The 26,894-nt window shown below is 40.3% G+C and overlaps 1 protein-coding gene across 1 annotated transcript; it reads right to left on the reverse strand.

Moving 5' to 3' along the window:
- Nucleotides 1-14,657: 14,657 nt before the first annotated feature.
- CDCA4 (cell division cycle associated 4) lies at nt 14,658-24,576 on the reverse strand. Its single transcript, XM_063290416.1, has 3 exons — nt 24,473-24,576; nt 21,179-21,330; nt 14,658-17,790 (listed from the first exon to the last, which is right to left on the reverse strand). Exons 2-3 carry the CDS (start codon nt 21,215-21,217, stop codon nt 17,038-17,040), a joined length of 792 nt encoding a protein of 263 aa, XP_063146486.1. The 5' UTR covers nt 21,218-21,330; nt 24,473-24,576; the 3' UTR covers nt 14,658-17,037.
- Nucleotides 24,577-26,894: the final 2,318 nt, after the last annotated feature.

Raw genomic sequence — 26,894 nt, forward strand, 5'->3', positions numbered from 1 at the left:
TCTCGGAGAGCAACTCTGAGTTAAAGAGGGCGGAGCTACACTTGGGCGGCTGTCCAATGAAATGCTCACCCGCTACTTCTTCCTCCCCTCCTTTTTTTTTTCCTTTGCTCAGCTGCGGTTTCTTCCAGAAGGTTTTTGCCTCCGTCAGGGAGGGCGGGAGCGGTTTTTCGGTGGCGGAGAAGGGCAAGCGAGGCCTTTTGGCAGCCGGATGCGGGCACGTTTACTTAGAGATAGGCCTTACTAATTTAGGTGAGAGTCCCTCCCTAATAATCACGTTTTAGGAGTACTGTACAGGCCGAATAGGGAAATACACCCCCCCCCCTTTTAATCGTATGGCATAGCAGTTTGGTGTTCATGCTGCTTTTTTCTTGCTGGGAAATCCTTATGAGGTCCAGCAGCCAGATGTGTAGACTATTTAGCTGTGACAACTCATGTTCCTGGGGTGCACCACAAGGAGGCTAGACTACATTGCACCGGGTTGGGCTGAGAGAAAGTGACTGGCCTAAGTCACCCAGCTGGCTTTCGTGCCTAATAACCCCCCTTTATCCAGTGTTTCTCTCATACAACTTAAAAACCTTGCTTGTGAAGCGGGCTTTTACACGTGTTCACCAGGAAGCAACAGTTGCTGATCTTAAGGGGATGCTGCTGCCTTTGAGCTAAGGTGGCAATACAGGAGTATCTGAGTTGTTGGGCCCAATTTTAACCACACTTGGAAAGCAAGACATGTACGCGGCCTGTGATTTTTCCCAGTCCTGAACTCAAAAAAACAGCTCACCTAGCTGGTCTAGCCTAATGGGGATGACAGCTTCCCTGGTGCTTTGGCGTTGAACAAGCATTCATTTTGAAGAGAGTTAAGCACCGCAGTCTGATGCTTAGGTGATGATGACCCTGTTCCCCATTTCAACTTACATGCTGAGGAAAAGTTAGTTATGGTGCTAGTAAGGGTACACACCCTGAAGTTAAGTGGGACTTTACTTGTGCAGGAGGAGTCATTGCAGAGAGCAGCCCAGTATGTTTTATGTTTAGCGCCATAATTATAAAATGCTTTGGGGCAGAATTGAATTTGGATTGCTTAAGATAGGGGTTGGCTTTGTGGGACCAAGATCCTTTGTATGAAACCAGAATCCCATCGTAGTTAATGAATTATAAAATTAGATCCACCATGGCTTGGACTTTATTGCATTTTATGCTGACTGATTATTGTAGTATTTATGATTTTATTGAATTTTTAAATTGTTTTTATTGTGAACTGCCCAGGGTCCCCTGTGTGGGGGAGATGGGCGGTGATAAAAATCTGATAAATAAATAAATAGTTAATGCTATTTTGTGTGACCATGTTTATTTGCAAATAAACTTGTTTCATGTATTACTGAAACCTAGTTTAAACAGGACAAAGATGATATACAGAGATTTGCTGTCCTAAGTTTCAGGTCAAACAGCAGTTGCAGTGTCAAGAGGTGGGCCGGGAGAGAGCTAATCTTAAAAAATAGCTTGCCTACAAACAGGGATTGTATGCTTGGGGTGATGGGAGTGTAAGTTCCTGTAAGTGAAGTTGGTTTGTGGGGACAAGTTAGGGATCTTGCTCATATGCTGTCCACCTACTGCCTGTGGGATCTGTTCCTGAGGTCCTGGAACTTGTTGCTAGATCTGTGTTGTTATTAGAGGATTCAGCTTCCATGCCTGGAGACCAGTGGGGGAGATGGATCTGAGAAAGCTTAGAAGTTTATGGATTCCATGACAACAGTGAGTTTGTCTCAGTAATTATAAGCCTGACCTGTGCTGGTGGACATAAGCTTCATCTGGCCTGTGCTTCAGAGCAGCTGCAGTGTGATCTGAAAATGGAAGATACTACTTTGAGACCTTTGCCATGGTTGCAGCCTAAGATCTCCACATGTGGAAGGACCAATTAAGATGGTCTTCCCCAGGCATCTTACAGATCCTGATAAATTCCAACAGAGTTTGGGGGATTTCCTAGTGACCTGATAGGTAAAGTTCCATTGAGGCCTTTCTATAATGTTGAATCAGGAGGTGATCAGGATGCTTTGAGTGATTGCCTCTGAACAGCCTTTCTTTGTTCACCAATCCCAGGATGCTCCTAATTCACTGTGGAACTCTGAGAGATAAAACAACAGAAATGAAACATGGAGCGTCTGTGGTAGAAGCAAAAAGTCAACTTAACCAAACATGAATAAGAGAATATGCTCAAACGTGTACTCTGGTGGCAAGTATGGTGACTTATCAGTATTTTTATGTCTTTATTACATCAGCAGGTTGTCATCCAGTATCTTTGTTTAACATAGCCTATTCTCTGTAAGAAAACGGTAGAAAGGAAGATCTACCTATGGCTTACTTGATGTGCTTGCAGATTTTATTGATACAGTCACTCAAATTCACTTGAATCTTGATTCTTAATCGATGGGGCCTGATGGTCACTGGGCAACATCTTGTAATATGATCTGAGACTCATTTGGGCTTGTGGATTTTCTCACCTCTACCCTTTAACATTTACATTAATCCACTGGGAGAGATCATCCATTGGTTTGGGATGTGGTATCCCCAGGATGTTGATAATATCCAGTAGTGTATCTTCACCCCCAAAATGTTTTTTCTTATATAAAAAGATATACAAATGAAAAAGCAATTAGCAACAATAAGAGAGAAAACAATGAAAAAATAGTTTGTCAAATAGCTCTGAGTTTTAAAAAAAGTATATACATAATTGTTGAGTAGGTGAATGTAGCCTGTCAAATCTCAGAGATAGAAGCATGATTAAAGCAGGGTATTGCGTGTCTCTAACCATATATTGAGTGAAAATACATCAGAGTGCTGCGGAGTTTGGCACTTACCTGAATAATAGATTAAATTATCGTGGCTGTGTTCACACAACATGGCTGAGTGAATCATCCTTCTGCCAGTTCACTTATTTCCATGTACTAGCAGCCCAGTCAGGACGACTCAATCCATCATCTGTCAGTCATCTTTTAGACTTTCTAGTACATGCGCAGCATCTGAGAGGCTATCACTTTCTTTCAGCTTCTGTTTTTCTCTGTTTTTGCTGGAAAGGAAAAAAAATGGTAGAGTTAGGATTGGTGCTCCAGTGGACATGATCTCAAGGCAGTGGTATCCACTCTTTCTCCTTTTCACTTCCCCTCCTGCCAGTGTGGCTACTGCAAGATGAAAAGCAGTAATAGTCACAGAGGTGAAATGCCTACAAGTGCCCCAGTCATGTGGAACAATCTTTCTACAGTAGGATCTTACCAGGGAAGGCAGAGGAATCAATTCCCTGCTACATTTTTTGGATGATACGGTAATTGCAGGAATTACTCTCACTGCAAAAAAATTCAGGGCTCTTTGGGCCTAAATATAATCACCTTAGGGAAAATTTACAGACCCATTTCCCCTATTCATATAACATATTAAACTGTGTCCCCATTGTTCATTTACATTTGTCATGCAAATAGGGCCAACATGAATCATTCTTATGCATAATGTAGGAGAAAACATGGTGTTGGTTAGGACAAGCAAAATATCCCCCTCCTTAAGTTACCTTCCCAAACTATAGGGCATGTCATCTCAGTGATAAAAAGAGCTTAGAAGGCCAAGCAATGTTGATAAAGCTGGGAAAAGATACTAGGAGGCAAGCAAAGGCTCTGGGAAACAAGGCCAATATAAGATAAACCCATAAAAACAATTCTTTAGAAAGCAACTATGTTACTAAAATACTATCTTTGTCCTGTCAATACACCATTGTTTTTGTAGTTCCACACTGTTACTACATAGAAACTACCCCATTTAGGACCCCACCACATGAACCATTTGCATGTATGCTTAACCCAATCATACTAGTTAATCTTACGTATTATTTTCATTTTCATAACCCTATATAAAGGGGTTGCATCCCCAGCTCTTCTTAGGTTTGCTTTTAATGTTGCTGGTACCATAATAAACAATTTTGTGCTTCAGTGGAAGGGCATACTGGTTTCCTTTACAAACAAACTCTTGGGAGAAATTGAAATTGGGGACTATATCTCCAAAAATTACTGCAGTCTGAGTGGGCTTTAGGCCAAAGGATTGGAAGGCAAAAGTAGTGTTGTGGCTGCATTCTAACTGATCGATTAGACCTTCTAGTAAGCTCTTAATCCAGACAGCATCTACCTGTAAAGGTAGGTTAGGGCAATAATTTGCAAAAGCCTGGAGAGCATGACACCATTGAGGGATGGTGGTAGCTGTGTTGTAGTCAATGTACAGGTAGTCATCACGTACCGACCGGCTGCTTAAAGGCTGTTCGAAGTTACGATGGTACCCCAAAAGTAGATTTCCTACTGGGGCCTGGAATTATGACCCTCACAAGGCCTCTGCAATCATGTGAACGAGATTCAGCCATTCTGGAAGTGGTGGCCATTTTGGGTCACATGTCCGCCCTTTGGAACCAGGAAATCCTCCAAGCTTAACAACACTGGATTTCTGAGGCAGCAGGCCCGGTCATGTGGTTGCACTACTTACTGTGATTTAGGAGCCGGCAGAGGGAAGCTTGGGCGTGCCTTGCAGTACTGTACAGGAAAGGTAAGTACTTTTTCCATGCATTACTGTACTTACGCTTGCCTTTAATTTTTTCCCAGATTTTGTTTAACTTAAATAGGATTTGTATGTTGCTATGCATGTTCCATCCTCTGTCTGTCTGATTTTTAATTATATTTAGCAATACTGAATGCTGGTTTGTTTTTAAAACAGTTGTTTTATAAAAATCAGATTTATATACAGTACTGTACAGTAATAAAAGCTGCAGAGTTTACTAGAGCAGGAAAAAAAAGTTACAGTACTGTACAGTACTGTACCTTTAAACCTGTTTAGTACCGTACTGTAGAAGGTTCCAATGAAGACCTCACAGTAAAAGTTTTTAATAATCAACCAATAATATTAGTTGAAAATAACAGTAGTATTAACTGAAAATACTACTAGTGTAGCCACAGAAGCATTTCCATAGTCATGTTTTGGTGGAAAACATATGACTATCACACTCCGTCCCTGCCCTCTTCCCACTGCAAGTAACTCCTGGTTGGCTTAACAACAGCACCGTTTGCTTAACAACCGAAGGAAACCACAAGCCCTGATCTTGAATCACTTAATGACTGCTGTGACTCACTTAACAGCTGCAGTAAAAAAAAGATTGTAGAAACAAGTCTGGCTCACTTAACAACTGTTATGACTTACAACCGAAAATCTGGGCTCAATTGCGGTTGTTAAGTGAAGACTACCTGTAAAGAGTGTCATTTAAGTTGAGTAGAGTAAGAGAGAAATCTTGTGTGCTACTTGAGGGAAGCCTTTGCTTCTCCCACAATAAAAGGTTTCCTAGGGCCAATCATCTCTCCACCCAAATGGAATAGTTAGATGTCAAGAGTGTACCCACATATTATTTTACCATCTCATTTGGTTCTGTTAAATGAATGCACACACAAATCTGAAAAGGGAAAAGTGGTAAGAAATGCAGATTGAGATTGATGACTCACACCCTGTAAACACTGGGATTCTTTTCAAGTGTGATAATAGATGGGTCCCATTTAACAGTTCTATTGTTTCATAATACATACAGGTAGTTCTTGCTTAAGAACCACAATTGGGACCAGCAACTCTGTTGCTAAGCCGAAAATCATGTGACTGCAATGGGCTTACAACTTTACTTCCCCTTTGGTCATTAAGTGAAGTGCTGTGGTTGCTAAGTGAAAAATCATGTGACCACTTAAGATTTTACTTCTGCTTGTTGCAAGCTTGTTGTGATGCATGCAAATGGTGATCACGTGACTGCGGGATGCTGCACTGGTCATAATGCAAGGATTGGCTGCAAACTTATTTGTTTAGCACCATTGTAACTTTGAATGGTCGCTGCATGAGGCAGTTGATAACAAAGGACTACCTGTAGTAATCAGCAGGTTCTACTTCCAAATCTATCCTCTGCCAATTGCAAGTGATCAAGAAGAGTACAAAGCCAACAATCATTTAACACAAGCAGATGTGAAAGGTTTTCAGTGTAGAAATAGTATAATGCTGGCTTTCAGGGTGCCACTGCCCAAAGTTCAAATAGTCCAAGGATCATGATGGTAGTTAACCTGATCATATTTCAGCTGGTCTTTTTTCACTTCTGTATTGGAGGAGTGATGGTAAATCACTTGCTAGGTCAAGTGGGACCAGATAGCAGATCCTCTGAAGGAGTTACTTTCCAACAATGGGATGCATGCATCCAGGAAGTTTGACCCTTGCATTTCAGAGCAGTGTGAATTGTCCCAACACTTTATGGTATGGTCCTATCCACTGTGATGGTAGGCAATTGTTTCTCCAGTATTCATGGATGAGGATGTAGTTGCCAAGCTGCTAAGTTAGGAGACTTGGACGCTAGTTTCATGATGTTGGAAATAAGACTGAAGTCATTTAGTGATGGACAGACAGCGCCTGTACTACATCTTCATCCAGGCCAGCGAGGTTTCCTTTTGTAATAAGCCAGTTGGGGCTGGTTTGTCCCTGCATTGGCCAACCTTACACAATTTCAAAAGGAGAAAGGCCGTGCTTTCTGTTAGAAAGGGTTCTGATTCCCATGAGAATACCTGTATGTGGGAGGACATCTGGCCATGAGAAGCCAGTATCAGCAGTATTTTTGGCTAATTGAGTTTTAATGTCTTGGTTCTACCACTTTACATAGACAGAACTTTGTGGATTTGGACGTGTAGATCTGTGGCCTGATACCCATACCTTTGCAAATCTTGTGGTAACCTGACTGGTCAAATGAGCACCCATGTTGGAATCTTATGAGAGGAGCAAGCCCCACTTAGGAATAAATCTGTTAAGTTTCTTTGCAACAGTGGCATCCACACAGTGACAAGGGTAAGATGCTATCCTGAGAAGGTACAGACCATTACCAATAAATAACAAAACTCATTCTTTTTGGAATCTATCAGAATGGTCTATATACTCCACCTTCCCTTAAGCTCTCAGAGGGAAACAGAGATACAGAGTTTACCTTATGTCATGCCCCCATGTATGAGGTTTTACATGACTTCCACTACCACCCTCCAGGGGAGGGGGCGGAATTTCTCTAGTTTTTAACTTAAGTCCTAAAAGTAGTACACTGTATGTAGTCATCCTGAGTGCAATGTCCATGAGTAATTCCTGGTACAGGGTTTGTACTCCATGGAATAAGATCTTGCTATGTCCCTCTGACAGTTCCTAATATGGATGAAACTGGTTATGTATTGCTTCCTGATGATCAATGTAACATTCCTTTTGGGGAGTTCTGCAAAGCTTGGAAGGGTTCCTGTACCGAAGATCTGGGTACTGAGAGTGTAACCTCTCCCTTGTGCAGAAGGTACCTGGGGCAGGAGGAATACAGATACTGAGCTTCTTGATTTATAAAAGAAGCATACTAGACAAACAAAATTGACCTCCCCCCCCCTTTTTTTTTGCATGAGACTCTTCCTGCTTAATGCAAATCAAATGTGGAGCCACTGGGCATCTGTCTGAATGTTGCCAGATCCCATGGGAATCTGCTGCACATCTTGCACATATCCAGCAGCAGTATTCTTGAGTGCAGGCTCCATCTTGTAGACATTTGAGGTCCTCTGGGATGAACTGGATTAGAGTAGGAAGTGGAGATTGAGTATCTCCCAGGGGAGTAGGTGAAGTTACAAAGCTGCTGCTGCTGCTTATAAATCCACTTCCCTTCATCTTCTAAAAAGTAAAGCTGTAAATGGTTTTGGATGCACATCTTCCAAATAGAAATACAGATACTGCACAATTCTGAGATCAAAGTTCTGCTGAGTGGGAATTGGAACTCCTTTGTGGATTTTGCATAGGCATGCCATTTGTGTAGTTATTTAATGGCCCAAGAGCCATAAATATCTTGCATGAGTTCAAATGGAATTTCATTGGCTAGATATGTAGACCTGCTACACTCTAGGGTCCTGAAATGCTAGAGTCAGGTCATCATCAAGTTTCTACCTTGCACTTGGGACACACCCTGTTGAAAAGCCTGAACCTGGGATGCTGCCTACTATACCTGCACTCATTATAAATCTGGATCCAATGTTTCCCATGGTCAAGACTTTCACATAGACACAGACATTCAGGGAAGGATCAGTAATTGGGGGTATCCTTTATCTCTGCTGATTGTCCACCAACAAGAAACAAAGAGGAAGGGGATCACAACCATATCAATCTGTACCTCAATGACCACATGTCTGATAGCTTGCCACAGAAGTACTGCCACAACTTCTAACACAAAATTGTAGGAGAAATTTCATCAATTCCATCCAAGAGTGTGTTTGTAATGGAGACCAGTACACTCTTTGGTTGAAGCACAAATTGTTTATTATGGTACTAGAAGCAGAAAAAGCAAACCTAAAAGGGAGCGGAGAGGCAAACTCCTTCATATAGTTATGCAAATTAGAATATACATATGATTGACCAATATACATATGATCGACCAATTAAGCATACTGTACATATGAATGATGCATATGATTAGTGAGGTCAGGTATGTGGTGGTTTCTTTGTGGTAACTGGAATTACAAAAATAATGGTATATTAAGAGAGGAAAGACAGTATTTTAGTAATGTAGTCCTTTTTTAAAGAGTTAATTTTATGGGTTTATCTTATAGCAGCCTTGCTTCCTAGAACCTTTGCTTACTACTAGTATCTTTTCTCAGCTTCATCAACATTGTTTGGTCTTCTAAGGAGAGGGCCATTTGGCTTGTCCTAACCAGCACCATATTTTCTCCTATGGTAGCATGCCTAGACCACAGCAAAGACTTTGACAAAGTGCCTCATGATATTCTCTTTCATAAAATGGTAAAATATGGGCTAGATCAGCCTTTCTCAACTTTTTGACCATGGAGGAACCCTTGAAATATTTTTCAGGCTTTGGGGAACCCCTACACATTCAGGCTCAAATATAGGCCAGAACTTAAAAATTATTAAATTTGTTTCATGTGTAGGCCTGTAGATATGCATTAACAGTGTTCTTAAACTAAAAATAAAGAATGAAACTTAGATCTTTAATATGAAGTTGCCTGAACTTGAAATAATTTTAAAAATAAATCGTGATCTCCCAGGGATCAGCTGTAGTGATTTGTAGACCATGGCTTATGGCTTACTTTCATGAAGCCAGTCAATTGTGCCTTACTCAATGACTGTTGATTAAATAAATCCTGGGTTAAGGAGAAGTGTAAATACAGTCACTGAAACAGAGAAATTTGGAAATCTACATTTTTTGTGCACATTTCAAAAATGATTCAGAAGAAATTTGGGCCTTGTGCAAATTCAGCACCTCCCTGTTATTCATTAAAGTGGACTGATACTTTTTTTTCAGGCTTCTGCATGAGTTTGAAAAAATTCTGAAAGAGCCAATTCAACTTTTCAACCAGTAGGATCTTTTTTGTTTTAAGCTTGCCAGGCTGCTTTAATGAATAGTAGCATTAAAAGCTCCCAACTCTGAGCTGTGAGAATCCAAATAATCACTAGATGGTATTAAAGACGGAGTGCTTTTTGCATTTTTGTGCTCTAGAGACCATCCAGAGTGTTTACAAACCAGATGTTGTAGGTGCCATGCTCACACTAGGTCCGAAGCACTTCTTTTACACTGTTTTTGAAGGTTGCACAGCCCCATATTTTATCCCATTTGCAGCAATAACAGTCCTTCTTTGTTCTCATTTATTTAAGATTTTATTAGTGTGAGATGCTAGATTTGGAATTCCAGATTCCAGCTAGGGGCATCACTTACACTGGTCTATAAAAAAGAAAAAAACCCCATAACCTTCAAAAAGGTGACATAAGAACAGATGTTTGTGTATATATTTGCAAATTTCAAAATTGCTACTATAATAGAAGCAGATCACATTTCACCATAATCTGTTGTCCTAATGCTAATTTTGGATGGGCAACACAAGAACTTTGCTCTAACGTCTTAGTTCCTTATTATTAAACTGAGTTTGAATTGGATTATTCTGTAAAGTAGAGCATGCAGTCATGCTGGGGTGACCTTTTCTCAGGTTTTAGGATTTAAATTTTGGGAGTGGCAGCAGAAACAGTGCTAATGCATGCCCATGAGCAAAAAGATGTGTGTTGAAAACACTGCAGCTGTTGAAATAATGTTTGAATTTCCTATAAGATACTATAGACATTTGTCTAATGTAGGCAGAACAGTTCTTTGCATTTAATAAATAATTACTGAGTCTTTGAAGGTATCTACTGTAATGGAGGGAGAGTGGCAATTCAGGCATCAATTTCATTATGAAAGCAGAGGATCACTGAAATGTGCCCAATTTTTTAATTCACTAAGTACTGAAGTCTAATATTTTCCTTGATTGAGAGCCTTCATTTTTTAAAGCAAAATTCACCCAACCTTGCAGAATAGAAAATACTGTGTATTTCATAACTATTGTACAAATATGCAATACCCCTTCCCTTCTCTAAGCTAAGTACTGTACCATTTATATAATCCTATTGCACTTGCCTCCCCTTAAAAGACTTGCACCATCAGATCTTGGCACAATTGGCTATGGCAAGCAAAACTTGTGTGTGCACTTTTGAAATAATTTGTAGAGAGCAATTCAAGTGAATAATTAAACAATGCTATGACTCAGAGTAAATCATTACTAAGCAACAGCCGTTATGGTTTTATATATCTGTAGGAAAATGCTCAAGATTAACTTTTTGTGTATGTATATTTGAATATGTATATGTATACCATGGAGCTTTAAGTTCCATTCCATATAATCAACAAAAACAAGCTTTCCTATGTAGTACATCAAGTTATGAAGTGTGCTGTCATGCATTCCTTTTTTAAGGCACTTATTGCACTGCCACATACATACCCCATGCCTAAGATACAGATGAGGAACGATCTTGCAGTCTCTTCTGTGATTTGAAATGGTACAATCCAGGAAAAACTTTATCGCTCATTTTGCTGACTTGAGCTAAGAACCTAGTTATGTGTCACAAAGGTCCAAGGTACTTTTGCAGGGGAGAGGCTGAGGGCATTTTGAAATGGAACAGCTCCTATGCCTAGATTTGCATTGATTGATTGATTGCCTGTCTTACAGATAGTAGAAAAAAGTGTTTGCATTTACTTTCTTAACACTGTTTTAATTTTTAAGGGAAAAATACAACACCAGACTTCTGTTAAAATACTTTTGTGTGTAGTTACACCAAACAGCAGCTTTTGCTGACCTGCTGCCCTCAAAATGTATTGGACTTCAACTTCCATAGTTCTTAGTCATGATGATCTTAAATATATTGAGAGACTGTGTTGGAGAATGAGCACTAATGTTGGCAGAAGTATAACACATCAGTAGCAATTTAATGCTTGGGTTTCAGCTTTTGGAACTGTAAGATCTCCTTGCATTGTAGATTGGGATGAACTTCATTTTCTTTCAGCCCCATCATTCATGGCCAGTGGGATAGTGGGAACTGTAGTTCCAACAATATCTTGATATATCTAGTAGGGAATTATCCAAGAGCCCCCACGACTTTTTGCTGTCTACTGTTTTTCAACAGTATTGATCTCAGAGAAGCCTAACTGTAGGACAATGTTGCTATGTAGCCAGTGCTAAAAAGAAGGGGAAAAAAGGATGGGTCTGTTTGGCTGTTAGGCATGAAACTGCTATGAGTGTTCATGGGTTAATAAACTAGAGAGGTGGAATTCAGTATAGGAGAGCTGTCTCTTCTGGAGAGCCATTCAGTTTTCAGTTTAGGGCTGTGCTGAAATACTATCTTACATTTCCTACTAGTTCAGTTCATCCCACAGAAAGACACAAGAGAACTCCTTTTTTCCCCCCCTCCAGTAGCTTGGGAGACTTCAGAGCAGCCTTTCTCAACCTTTTAACCCTGGAGGAACCCTTAAAATATTTTTTCAGGCCTCAGGGAACCCCTGCAAATTCAGGCTCAAATATAGGCAGAACTTAACAAAATTATTGTATTTGTTTCATGTGTAGGCCTGTATATGTGCGTTAACAGTGTTCTTAAACTAAATAATGAAACCTACCTCTTTAATGTGAAGTTCCCGAACTTGAAGTAATTTTAAAAATAAATTGTGATCTCCCAGGGAACCCCTAGTGACCTCTTGTGGAACCCTGGTTGAGAAACCCTGCTTCAGAGTGATGGAAAGATGGGTAACAGAGAGCAAAGCCTGCACCCTCCATTGATTCCAATCATAGAATAGGAAAAAGCATCACCAAGTAAGTATAAGATAGAGAAATGTAGAATCTATTGACTGCTAGATCCATTACTGCTGATCAGTGATCTTAAAAGGCAGATGCTATCTACCACTTCAATGTCTTCATTGTCCATTCTAAGGCTGGTTGCTGTAGCTGTTGTCATTAATTTGATCGCTTTTATATTTAATTGTAATCCTGTTAGCTCACCATGCTCCTTGACTTTCATTAGTAGAACTTGCAGATCATTTGCATTTTCAGCTATCAGAGTAGTGTCATCAGCAAAGTGCAGGTTATTGATGTTTCTTTTGTACTGGAAAAAATAGATGTAACAAAATAGAGCTTGCATCCCCTTCCTGCCTATCTTTTGGACATGACCAGGATCAAACCTACCTCCTCTGTCTAAAACTATCAGACCCAAACTGACCGACCCAGCCCTCAGAGGAAGACCCTGCAAAGAATAGAAGCCTCACTCATGTTCATAGTAAAGCCTGCAGGCAGCCCTAAGGAGGGAAATGCAACTTAGTAACAATGTGAGAAAATACAACATTCCATCTCTTTAACAAGGGACTTCTCCAGCATTGCTGCCACTCCTGAAAGGGCTGTTTTGGATGGAAAACCTGCCTAGCTTCCCCCAAAATTGCCAACCAATCAGATGCCTAGGATTTCCTGCCTTGTAGCTCTTAACTTCTATAAAAAATCTTTGCTTTCCCATTGTTTGGGGTTCCTCTTTCTTGAAAAGTGGGGACCTAATGATCGATCATTGAATAAATGGTTGGTTATTTCTCCTCAGTGTTGTTCTGTTTTTTTCAATTTTTGACATTTTCCTCCCATTTTAAAACCATGCTCATCTTCCAATCCAGTTTCTCTCAGTATACATTCAGCATGTAGGTTGAATAAATACAGAGAATGCGCATCCTCATCTTTCTCCTTTGCCAACCCAGAGCCAGTCTGCTTCACCATCTTTTGTTTAAACTGTAGCTTCCAGTCATGAGTATAGATTTCACATGAGGACAATGAGATGGTCTGCATAAAAACCTTTCTATAGTCAATGAAGCACATATTGACTTCTTTTTGGTATTCTCTGGCTTTCATAAAAGGGATGTGGTGGCGCTGCGGGTTAAACCGCTGAGCTTGCCAACCGGAAGGTCGGCGGTTGGAATCCGTGTGATGGGGTGAGCTCCCGTTGCTAGTCCCAGCTCCTGCCAACCTAGCAGTTCGAAAACATGCAAATGTGAGTAGATTAATAGGTACTGCTTTGGCGGGCAGGTAACGGCGTTCCGTTTAGTCATGCTGGCCACATGACCACGGAAGTGTCTATGGACAAACGCCGGCTCTTCGGCTTTGAAACGGAGATGAGCACCGCCCCCTAGAGTCGGACACGACTGGACGTAATGTCAAGGGAAACCTTTATCGGCTTTCATAATTTTCTAGTGTGCATCAGCAATAATATCTCTTGTTCTTCATCCTTTTCTAAAGTCAGAACATACGCTATTTATTTCCAAATTAAATTTTTTTCAGCAGTTTTTATTTTAATTAGTCACATGATCATGATTTGGGCACTTGGCAACTGGGGCACAATTACAATGGTTGCAGCATCCCACGGTCACGTGATCACCATTTGTGATCTTTACTGTCGTCTTCTGATAAGCAGTCGTCGGGGAAGCTAGCAGGAAGCCACAAGTCACAATCATGCGACGTCACACTTAATCACTACAACCAGAACTGCTGTTGTAAGTCAGCATGGTCATGTGATTTTTTGCTTTATGCCCGTGTCGTCTAGTGATGGAGTTCCTGGTCCCAATTACGGTAATTAACTAAAGAGTACCCGTAGCTCTTTTCTATATAGAAAATATTATTTGGACTGTATGATAACTGGTTCTGTAGCCATTTATGTCCTTTTCCAATATTACCATTAGGAATGTGATTGTGTGGCCTCTTTGGGACTGAAGTATATCAAGCTCCTAGAGGATGTAATGCAAGACTGGCAAATAGCATGTGGCCTACAGCTTCCAGTTTTAGTCTAAAATAACATTTTTGCATAATGGTAGAAAGTATTGTTACAATTTTTTTGTTTATATTTTGGAGTTTCAGATGGAAAGATCCGTGGTCTGTGCCTATTACAGAACAGGATACAGTGAAGATCCTGAACACTAGAACTAGCTATTGAGGGAAAAAACATTTCAGGCTTAGAGTCTATATCTGGAAGAAATGTTAAGGATATTTTCAAGAATAAGCATAAAATTCTATGTTATGTTCTTGAAGGGTTCCACTGGATTTTCTGTAAATCCTCCATTTGGGTAAATACAACATTTTACCCTAAGAAGGGATAAATACTTACAATAAATATTTTCCATTTTAAAACACTTTGTTAAGATACTACTCAGAAAAGAATTTTATCAATCCTGTTCTTACAAGACAAAAATTAGTACTGCAAAAAAATTACTAATATCAGAGTAGTCACTTCATATTCAACTTTAATATAAAAAGATATTAATCACTTCCAAATGTTTAAGAAAGATCTCCTTACAAATTGTGTGGTCTGGCACAAAACTGAATTACAGAATTAGACAGTATTTGCCAAGATTAAAAAACATACAGTGCTATTTTCAAATTAGCTGTTTCAAAAGCACTTAAATTATTAAGGCCACAGTCATGAAGCTACTTTCTTGTTAGCTGCCCCATTAAATCTCAGGATGGGATAATCATGCAAAATGGTCTTAAGTTCCAACCTAAACCAAGACAAAGACATTTAATGATACACAAAAAAGACATGGATCTTTATGCTTAGAGGAGCTGCTATGACTGTGCATGATGAACACCCTTACTGGTTTAAAGAGTTATGGTTAACTTTACATACAAGACATACTGCACCTATGATCTTCTGGGAGATAACGTGTCCAATATTTGAGACCTGTGTTTGACCTCAGTATAACCGCCAGAGAAATCATTTTTAAAGAATTTATTTTAAACAAGCAACCAATCCAATTTTGATTACCGGGAACAAACAAAATAGCTAAAATTGCCTGTCAGGTGATGGAAATAATTTATATTGAAGCAAATGTTTGTCTTTTTCAAAATAATTGTTTCGTTCTTTTTCCTTCTCACCTTGCAGTTGTTTTATCTCCAGTTGAGGAAAAAAGTTGGGCAATTTATTGTAAATGGTATGCACCAGAAATTTTAAGAGATAATTACATGCATGTGAATGCATCTTTCTCTTAAAAACTAATTTGTTGAGATACAAATCATATGAATGCACATTTACGGGTTGGCAAATAGAGCAATTTAAGTTTGGAGAACTTTCAAAAGGCCTCTGTAACAGTTGGTTAGTAATTAGTGCAAGAAAGGGGTGTCCTCCCCTAAATATAAAAGTAGAATGGTAAACTTCAGCCAATAATTCGTTTGATGGCATAGTCATATAAATACTTATAAATAAAACCCATATAATATATGCTTGAAGGTAACAAAAACATGGCTTGAACTGAAGTTTAAATGTATCAAGAGTTCCTGAAGCCTCTTGGAAGTTCTTCCTCAGATGTTCAGGTTTCAAGAATAACTTGACCCCTAACACTATTTCAAGGCTGAATGCTGATAACAGCTTGGCTTGTAGTTACAGTTATACACACTTCTACTGCACTATGCAGGGGAGGTCAGTGGTAAGGGAGAAAAGTCCCCTTTTCAAAACGATTAAAAAAATACAACTGCAAATATTTCAAGATATTAAATAAGCAGTTTTGAGAGAGGATTCATAGCAAAAATATATCTTCAGAAAATAGCTATAAGATTCTGAACACTGATAAACACTTTTTTAAAAAAACCCTATAAATTTAAAAAGAAAAAAGGACAGAAAAGGCTAGTTAAGATAATGGGAATTATTCTTCAAGAGCTCGTGTGTTTAATAAACTTACAGAACATATCAGTAAGTATTTATGTGAAATTAAGGAGGGAAAAACCAAGCTTTTGGTCTTCATACCAAATTAATTCCATAAAACCAACCAATAAATTAGCAGGCACTAATGCCAGGGGTAGCTGAAACTTTCTCAGCTTAGGCCAGGGACAACTTTTGTTGGGCTAGAGGCTGCAATTTAGTCCCCTGACTAAGGTGACATCACTAGAAGGGGCGCACTAAAATTTTCAGTCTTGCCTTTTCCTTTGGTGATGGTTAATGGTAAGATACTTCTGGGAAATAATGTACTCAAATTGACCATTTTTCTGAATTTCAGTGGCGCACACTTAGGGTTCTGGTAGGCTACAGGAAGCCTAGGGGTTGCCCTCTCCTGCACTAGACAGTATGGGTTTTGACTTCATCTGTTGTATTCTAAGGACTGGAGTGTCTTTAACAGTTGCACCCTGCAGGCAGATATGGGATAGGCAAGAAAGAAGAATCCTGATACACTATTTTATGTCTCTTAATGCTAGAAGGGCTTCCTGGTTAGAGTTAGGCCTCAAAAATAGAAAAATGCATGGCCAGAACACTGAGGCGTACGCGATTAAACCCAGAGATCTCTTGACATGTCAGTCTGCTACTGAACATTAGGGAGTTTCCAAAGCAATTTGTGATACAGAATGGATTGCAGCAACTTTAAATAATTTTTTAAAAAGTTTACTGGCTTAAACGTATGCTTTTGACTATCTCTGAATTGTGGCCACTAAAATATATATACTTACAAGACTGAACACTACAAATTGCATGTTAATTTTATAAATTAACTCAATTTTGCAAAATGATGTGAATTGGGTGGTAGGGGAAGATCGTGTCCAGCTTTAAGACAGCAAAACATCTGGAAGTTTTACCGTTTAAGACCTAGTTTCTTCAAGGGATTTGCCTTTACTCTTAGTCTCAAGATTCAACCAGAATCTCCACAAAATGATCAAGCTCATTAAGATCAGACTTACAGTTAGAATTAGAATTTGTGGCTCCTTGAGGAAAAGTTTCAAGAACATCACAGTGTCCCATTTTTGTATTGCCTATCATTCCTGTTAATACAGTATCAAGATTGTAATAAGAACTGTCAACTTCTGAAAAAAGATCTTCAACAGCATCAGGAGTTTTAGTTTCTAAGGTTTCAAATATTTGATCTAATGATGACTTATGGAAGTTTCCTCTATTTTCTGGAATGCTATCCATCTCCCACATGTTTCCCTGCAAGTTTCTGGGTGCTTGTAGTACAGCAGGTCTTAAGATGTCTACATTCTCTTGTGATTGTGTGTCCTCAAAAGTTTTTGAGAAACCACTATACCCTTGAGCAAGCTTTTCTTCAGTTTGCTCTTTGGCGGAACGACAAAGAATATCTGTTGAAACAAGACGGTCCAGAGAGGCTGGTCCTGTACTCTGAGGACTTAGCATCTGCCAACTTCCATCTTGGGTCATTTCTTCTTGGATTTGCCGTACTGTGTTGGCTATAAGCACTGAACGATACAGATTAGGTTCAACAAGCATGTGGCAGAGCTGAAGTTTTACCAAAGACATGTCTAGCAATGACTGGCGCTGAAGGTTATACGAAGGAATAGCTTTAAAGCCTGTAAAACTTCCTTCAATATCATCCTCACCATCAATACATTTCCTCTTCAGTCCACGTACAAACATTGTGTCCTGTTGAAAACAGAAAGATACCATTAGATAAATGGATTAACTATCTTCTAAAGACTTTGCATATTAAATGAAAGCTGTTTGATCACATTAATAGATTTTCTGTTTACGCTGAAAATAGAATGTGTTGTAAGAAATAGGCATAATCTTTCCACTAATAATTTTTCAGAAAAGGAAGCCCTTTTAAAATAACATTTTGAGCTAAATAATGTTCAATGTGCTGTCTAGACCAGGAATAACTGTTTTGAATTATTTAACTACAAAGTTTACAGTATATTTATATTGTATGCCTTGTGTTTTGATTATTTTGTTGTAAACTGCCTAGAGTCCCTCTGGTGGGAGGAGATGGACGGTGAAAAATTTGATAAATAATAAAATAATAAAATAATAATTCAGACAACATGGCACCACCCAAGAGATCTCTGTAGTAGAGGTTAGATAACACATGGTGATTCTATGCTTTAACTTTAAATTACATAAATTACCAGCCTTCAACAAAGCCACTGGTCAACTGGGGGGAGGGAGGGAGGGAGGCAGAAAGATTTTATTTTAGCTAGTAATAGTGTACAAGTAAGAAGCTATATTACACTAGCTAAATAAGGCTGCCAGAAACCATTTTTTGCCCCAGAAAGTCTGAAAAACATATCTCTACTTCCAGATATTATTCCTGAGTTTCTTCAATTCTTACCATTGAATATTGCTATTCTGATTGATGGAATGCAGAAGGTATATGGTTATTTCATTTTCTCCCTCATTCTGCTCAGCTTATTTCTCTCTTCCATAAAGCAAACCTACTTTTTATCGTCTCCTTTACTTCCCACCCCCAGCACTATTATTTTCCTGGTACTTGAACAACTGGTTACTTAGAGTAATAGTAGTTTTTGAGTGAGAGACGGTTTGGTGTAGTAGTTAAGGCACCAGGCTAGAAACTGGGAAACCGTGAGTTCTAGTCCTGCCTTAGACACGAAGCCAGCTGGGTTATTTTGGGCCAGTCCCTCCCTCTCACCCCTAGGAAGAAGGCAATGGCAAACCACTACTGAAATCTTGCCAAGAAAACTGCAGGGACTTGTCTAAGCAGTTACCAGGAGTTAATACTGACTTGAAAGCACCAAAAAAAAAAAGTTTTTTAGTGCCATTTTTGAATTCATGTATACAGATTCTCACCCTACACAGAACTCCATTCAGAACCCTCCAAACTTAAGATGGTGGTGGTACCCCATCTTCCTTGTATAACAAACACTTTCCCAGCCCGAAGATGTGTGAGCAGTCATCTCCATAGCAGCTGATTTCCATCAAAAGGCAAGTACTTATTCAGGATTTCACCTTAATAATTTCATAGAATAATACCAAATATGGTGACAAGAGCAGAAGAGATGGCCATTAACCTTAAAGCTAACTCTGTGACACGCCAGGCTGTATTAAGTATTTCTTTAGCAAATCATTCTGTTGCCTGAAAAATCTGCAAAATCTGGTGTTTATTCTGTGGTAAATTGACAAGAAAAGGGGCTACCTTCTCAAAGAATGGTGTTTTTACCATGCAAAGTAAGAAGAGGAAGGGTACCTGAAGAATATAGCTTATATCCAAAACTATCTGACTTCTAACTTTCCAAGTTGCAATGGCACTGAATGAATGGCATTTATGACTAGTCCTTGAAGTTACTGCCATTGCAGTGCCCCTGTGGTCACATGATCAAAATTCAGACGCTTGGCAGCCTGCCCACATTTATGACCACAGGGTGTGCTTCAACTCTCCCCACTTGCCTGTCTCTCCCCCATCTCTGCCCTTTTGTCCATCCTGCCCTCTGCTGCAGCTGCCTTGCAAAGGGCCAGGCCAGGCCAGGCCTGCCTCATCTGCAGGAGGAAGACAGTGAAGGTCAGCTGGGGGCAGCAGAGTGCAGGGTGGCCAAAAGGGCAGAGGTGGGGGAAGACAGGTGAGAGGAGTTGAAGCAGAGGTGAGTGCAACAGGGCAGAAGCATGTGGTCCTGGCCTAATGACCACAACCAGGACTACTGAAACTGCTGTTGCTAAGCGGTGCAGTCATGTTTTGCCTAATGACTGCATCGCTTAGCAACAGAAATTCCAGTCTCAATTAGGGTCGTTAAGCAAGGACTACCTGTACATCACGGTTCTAGGACCGTTCTGGTAAATTTTAGATTTCGTCCTTTCAAATGCCTTAAATCTGCCATTGAGACAAAGGGTCACTTTCCCCCCATTGTTCAGACTGCATCACAATTCCCTTTGGTGACAATGAAGTGATTTTTTTTAACACATGAAGAGTTTTGTTCAACATTTATTGTTCTACAAAGCCATATTCTGCACATACCAATTTATCCACTCAATTTGTATCTCTCACTTCTGTTTCATTTGAGCACTCAGATGATATACAATATAAATTAAACAAACATAAAATACAGAAGATAAAAACAGAACCATTAACATTGCAATTTAAAGGTCCCACATGAATTTTATTTCACCTTCTAAAGAACTCCCTCACTGACTGCAACAGTCAAAAGTGCGAGTTGGTTGCCCTGTGCCCAAATCGTGATCATGTGAGTGCAGAGGTGGTGGGACAGCTTGAACTCTGACTGGTCCTAAGTACTACTCACTTAGCACTGTCTTAACTTTGAACAGTTGCTGAACAAGTGATAGTTAACCAAAAACTCTCTGTACTTTCTGAGGCTTGCTGATCCAACAGACCTTAATATCAGAAAGGTTTGTAATGTAGGGACAAATAGAGGCCCTGTTGCATTATCTCTAAACAGACATGTCACAGACAAGGGAACCAAGGCAATAAATTAACACACGTGGATATTCTAGGATGGAGAAGTGACCAGTCAGGATTTTAAAAGACTGCAGGAAAAAAGTACCTTTGTATGTGCAAAAAAAAAAAAAAGTTTAACCATATAAAGCAAAAACATGAATTAAATCAATGAGAAATTGACGTATTGTGCTATGCAAGTTTATAACTACAGTAACAATCCCAATGCCAGTATCTGCTCCTGTGGGACAGATACAACAATCATTGCTAAATAAACTTTTCTCTTTAACTGTTGGCTTCCTCTGATCATTGGGTGTGGGGTTGTTATTCCCTTCTTTTCCACTGGTACAGAAAAATAGACATTTGTTTCTGTCACTGATATATAAAACAGAAACTAGGATCTAGGACCAGTAAGAGAATGCAAAACTGAGCCTTGTTCCTTTGGATGCTCAGAGATCCAAGACTATTATGGTAATGTGGGCAGAAAAAACATGGCACCAGTAATAAAATGACAACTAATTGTTTAATCAATTTTTCTTCCATTTAGTTTAGCTCCTATACCCACTCTATACACTCATTCATTTTAGTGATTTTTGTCACAAACTTTTACCCCCTACATTATATATCACTTACCAATAATGGTGTTTGATGCACTCCTTCCTCTTCCCCCATTTTATAGAAGATTCCATACAGCAAGTGGTCTAGCACCACCTACCTGAGAGCAGTAAGAAATGTACTTAGTAAAATAAAGTATCTGGCATAGATGATGGGGACTTCTGCTTCTTCTGTGAACAAAATAATGCAAATAAAAGTATGTTAACCATTCCCTTTAGCTGTGACTACATTATATATGTTTTATGGAGCATTTTCAAGTACTCAAAACCTTTTATATATATTATACTTTGTAATTCTTATAACTACTCTATAAGAGAGGCCAGAATTATCCCAAATTGCAGATCGGGAGTGGAAGTAAATGTAACAGAGTAAGACCATGTAGTAGTTTCCCTGGAAAGATGCTAATTAAGAATTTCCTAGTTTGAAGCTAGTTTGTGCTCAGTAAACACAACACTGCATAGACTTCCTGCAAGAATTTCACTGTGACAACTGAAAATGCCCTCTATACATGTGTACACACACACATGTATTAGTTGAGTCAAGTTTTTTAGGTCCCTACTCATTAATTAGGGACGCGGTGGCGCTGCGGGTTAAACCGCTGAGCTGTCGATCGGAAGGTCCGCGGTTCGAAACCGCGCGGCGGGGTGAGCTCCCGTTGCTCATCCCAGCTCCTGCTCACCTAGCAGTTCGAAAACATGCAAATGTGAGTAGATCAATAGGTACCGCTTCGGCGGGAAGGTAATGGCGTTCCGAGTCGTCATGCTGGCCACATGACCCGGAAGTGTCTATGACAACGCCAGCTCCAAGGCTTAGAAACGGAGATGAGCACCGCCCCCTAGAGTCGGATTCGACTGGACTTTACGTCAAGGGAAACCTTTACCTTTACCTTACTCATTAATTGTAAACTCATAAATAAACTGGGAACTACCTACCTTTCCAAATTCCAATACTTGGGCACCAAACACACAATTTTGTCACAGCTATAGCTTTATGCATTTAAATCTTAAACTTTTAAGAATCTGAAGTCCCTTTTAGTATTATCAGTTCCTCTTAGAAAATATACTATAGTTACTGTGGACTGGATCCAAAGAGTATTAGGAGATATGGTGTTTACCAAATAGCAGTCTATAAAAATATAGAATAACTGAGGTGAAAAAGCACATTTAAAGGTAGCTGAGGAAAAAAAGGTCTAGAATGACTTGAGTAAAAACACTAAGAAAATACAAGTTATATTTTACAGGCCTGGTCAACAAGGTTTTATGAGGAAGGATATGGAATGAGGCAGCCTTTCAAATCTGACAAAATAAATATTAGTCATACACTAATCATGGTTATAGAAACTGGCTTTTGAAGTCAGCAATCGAGTATATAGGGATGTATGGAGTCTAGTGATTAAAATGTGGGATGAAGATGGGGATTGGGATAAAAAAGTGGAGACTGCATATGGATATATGAAAATAAAGTTCTGGCCTATAAATGAGATGAAAAGAAGGTGGGACTGGAAGGTAACACAAAAAACTAAGGTATTACCAGATTATTTAGCAATAAGGATAGTAGTTACACAACTGCTGCTGTATGGCAAGAGCTGCTTCAGCAGGAAGGGTTATCTTTAGGAATTTACAAGCTCTGCATAGAACTACCAGGATTATATTAATGGATCTCAGAACAACACTGATTTTTTTACTCCTAAGTTTATTATACAATAGGATAAGCAACAACAGAGAGCTGTATTTAAACAGGAATTTTTGTTTAAAAAATGAAGGACTGCAAGAGGCTTAACAATTATGGCTGGTACAAAAAAAATGCTAAAACTGGTATATAGTAGCTCCAACACAGACAAAAGCACTTCCTCATTGTTTATTCTATTCTGTTTAACATAAAAAATAGTCTTAGTTAGGACAGCTTTATTAGATAATATTGGTGAGGACATGTACACATTCAGAGAATGTGAACTCATTCAGATATATTATGAATCTAGCATGCTTCTCCCACAGTTCACATGTTTCCTGCTGCATGTAGGGAAAAGCAATGGAAGATTTCTAATTCTGATTAATAGGTTAGGCTATCCTGTTCTATGAAACCAGTATTGATCTCGACTACATTTTATGAAAAGTAACGAAGGCCAAAGCATTGTTTGTGGCCTATTTTCTAACTTTACAGTTTAGGAGCTGAAAACATTAAACAGCATATTATTGTCAAACAGATGCAAAAGCTCATTTTCTCAAAGCAGCTCTAATGTTCACAGACAGGAGTCTGTTGCAAGACAGATGGGATAAAGGATACCTAATCCAATTTTCTCTTTGAAACTAAAGCAAACCCTGGGCTCCACCCTCTGTTAACACCCACCTTGTCCTTGTAGTATCGACAGAAGGATGAACCTTGCTGTACAGGTATGTCACTTGAAACTTCAAACCTTCAATCATGGAGGGGAAATACATGTGCCACATTTCCTTGGGTGAAATACATGTTTGCTGGGGATAAATAAGATACTATGAAAGTTATGATCAAGAAAAAGTACTACCAAGTTTTAATGGGACTGGATGAGAAAGAGAGGGAGAATGCAACTACGGCAACACAAAAGAGGTGAAAATAAAGCTTTTCTATCAAGAGGCAGAAGAATTGTAGAAAAAAACGTGACACAGTTGCTTGCTTGGAAGCCTATGAAAGAAAGTGCCTATGAGAGGAGTTAAGATGGTGAATGTTTTGAAAGTTGATGGGATGGAGAAGCAGGGTCTGAAAGTGCTTTCAGGCTGTACAGGGAGCGGCGGGGAGGCGAAGAAGAGGAAACAAATCAGGAGAAATGTGAAGAAAGATCATTCGGCAGTGACCATCAAAAAATAGGCGAGGAATAGAAAATATTAAGCGACAGCCTTCCTTAAAGTAGCCCCAGACGCATAAGAACTCTCGTTATTCCCTAGCCAGCATGGCTAATGACCACGTTGGTTGGGAATGATGAGACTTGTAGTCCCACATTTGAAGAACGTCAAGTGGGTAAAGGAACTGAGAGAGACACGAAAGGACGGGAGTCGGAGGCGTGTGGAGTAGCGCCTGAGGAAAAGTAGCTGATGAAAACAGGTGGGAAAGAAGAAAAGTCGCCAAAGCTGCTGAGGGGCGCCGGGGACGAGGGAATGATTCATCTTCCCATCATCTCTACGGCCGCCATTTTGCAGCCACGGCTCAGTGACCCTGTGCGGGTACTTCTTCCTCGACTAGCTCTACCACGCCAGCTTCCTCCTTTTGCCTCTCGGACTTTGAAGCTGGTGGCTCCCTCCTTCCTCTTCCACCGGGACCGCTTCCCCCGTCCCCGCTTACCCGCTAATCAAAGCCGACTGCCCCACAACGAGCCCGCTCTCGCTTCAATGATGTCCGCTCCGGAGAAAAAGGGGAGGGACCAACGGCTGCGGAAGCTCCTCCCCTTTCTTCCAGCTCCCTACTTTCGCCATCTTTTGTTAAACTCCACAAAGAAACCAAAGCCCCGCCCTAATATCTTCTCGGCCTTCCCATTGGGAGTGAGAAGGCATCTGAGCAACTTTTGGGCCCGCCCAGTACAACTTTCGCTTCCCATTGGGTAGTAAGCGAGGGAAACCCTTTCTTCTGAAATCAAATGTTCCATTAGCCGGACGAGTGCTGAGCCGCCTAATCTCCCTTGACCCCACCTTCTCTTCCTCGTTCTTTTACATACGGATTACCATTGGAGCCCAAAGTTACTATGATATGCAGCCCCGCCTTTCCGTAGTAAGTGGCCGGCGGAGGAGAGGCGAAGTTTCGGAGACTTGCCAAAGGTCGGTGCTGGCCCGGTCATCACGTAGCCCCTCGCGCGGATCCTTGGGCGCGAAGCCTCATGAGCTCAATGAGATGGATTCCCTAGTAGCCCTGCTGGTTCGGCTTTTCGTTCTGCGATACTTAATAAACATGCTTCGTTGCGTCCTGTGCCTCTCTGTAAATCATTAGGTGGGACAGAATTACACATGAGCTGCTATATGAAGATAAGCTAGCAGAAGTCAGTCGTGCTTCTCTTCTAAAAATCAACCGGAAAAAATAGTGGGTACCCAGCATGCGACAGTCTAAAATGTATAGCAGTGTTTCTTATATTTGGCAACTTCAAGATGTGTGGCTGGGGAATTCTGGTTGTTGAAGTCCATCTTAAAGTTGCAAAGTTTGAGAAACACTGATCTATAGGAACCCTATGGTATGGTATCATGGCTTTAGGTTAATTCTTAAGAGCTTTCCATGGGGTGCCAGGGGGAGGTTGTAATGAATCAAATCCTAAGGGATTCAGTTTAGCTTAAATGTTTGATCTGTAGAGCTCCTGTGTTTGCCATTCTCTGAGCATTTTGTTGTCTTGTGAAATTGGAAAAGGCTTTTTTCCTTTCTGTTGGGGGCATAGGTTTTGCAGCAAAATATCTGGTGGCCCCTTGAAGATGTTTGGTCTAGTGGTTAAGGTGCTGGGCTAGAAACTGGGAGACTGAGAGTTCTAGTCCCACCTTAGGCATGAAAGCTGGCTGGGTGACCTTGGGCCAGTCACTCTCTCTCAGCCCAGCTCACCTCACAGGGTGGTTGTTGTAGGGAGATTAGGAGGAGGAAGGAGTATTAGGTATGTTCGCTGCCTTGAGCTATTTATAAAAAATAAAGGTGGGATAAAAATTAAATTAATTAATTTTAAAAAAACATGAGCATCTATAAGACTGTGATCCACAAAACCTGGTACAATAATACATTTGTTAGTCATAAAGCTCTTTGTCAGTCTTCTCTCAATTGCAGCTAACCAGCAATCTGAGTATGCCCCCTTCCATGGTGCCTTCCAATCTGTTAGGCCATGAGGTTTCAAACTTTTTCAGGCCATGAAACCTGGTAAATTAAACATTCCTGGAACTCCTGATTTTAGTCTCCCATGAACCCCATCAAGTTCTTGGATTTAGTGGAGCCCAGTTTGAAACACCCTGTGTTAAACTACAGCTTCCAGGATTTACAGCCAGCAAAGGTATCCAAACAGAAAGACTGACTTGTCCACAATGATCATGGGGAACCTCTTTAGCCATCACACCAGCCTTTGGTTTTTCCTTAGGCCAGTGTTTCTCAACCTTAGCAACTTTAAGATGGGTAGACTTCAACTCCCAGAATTCCCCTGCCAGAATTCCCCACCCATCTTAAAGTTGCCAAGGTTGAGGACACTGCCTTAGGCCATTGCATTGTTTTCTATCTCATGCTTACTCTGCTGCTGCTTATGTGTGCTGCAGTCCCCATTCCTGAATCTGTTGTCATTCCCATGTGGTGCCTGACCCCTGGCCACTGACGCCTCCATTGGTGCTCACCAGACTACCTGCCCCATCTGTGGTTTTAAAACTTTAGTTTGTAAACAAATGAAAGGGAGGCTAATATGCTGCAAAGCAACACCTAGCCTCCAACATTATCTGGACCAGCTAGGCAGTCTTTCCCCACTGCTGAGTGAACTGCTTTTCCCCATGCTTGAGCTGGCCAAAAGCTATATAGGTAGTCCTCATTTAGTGACTGCAGTTGGGACCAGCAACTCAGGTGCTAAGCAAAGCTGTAGCTAAGTGAAAAACCACGTGACTGTGCTTACAGTTTTCTTGAGCTTTCCTTTGCTTTATAGCATCAGAACGATACAACCCCAAACATCCAGGTGAGCCCAAATGGTGGGGAAACTTGACTCACAAGGAAGCCAGGTAAAACGGCAAATCTTATGGCCCCTTCTCCCCACTCCCCTGCCCTTTGG

The sequence above is a fragment of the Candoia aspera genome, chromosome 1, assembly GCF_035149785.1.
Source record: "Candoia aspera isolate rCanAsp1 chromosome 1, rCanAsp1.hap2, whole genome shotgun sequence".
NCBI classification, from domain to species: domain Eukaryota; kingdom Metazoa; phylum Chordata; class Lepidosauria; order Squamata; family Boidae; genus Candoia; species Candoia aspera.

What these genes read in the sequence shown, in the direction of transcription:
- CDCA4 (XM_063290416.1), bottom strand. Translation starts at nt 21,217, where the DNA reads ATGGGGGAAGAGGAAGGAGTGCATCAAACACCATTATTG. An exon ending in TGCATCAAACACCATTATTG is followed by an intron (nt 17,791 to 21,178) that starts GTAAGTGATATA and finishes TGTTTTCAACAG; the next exon opens with GACACAATGTTTGTACGTGG.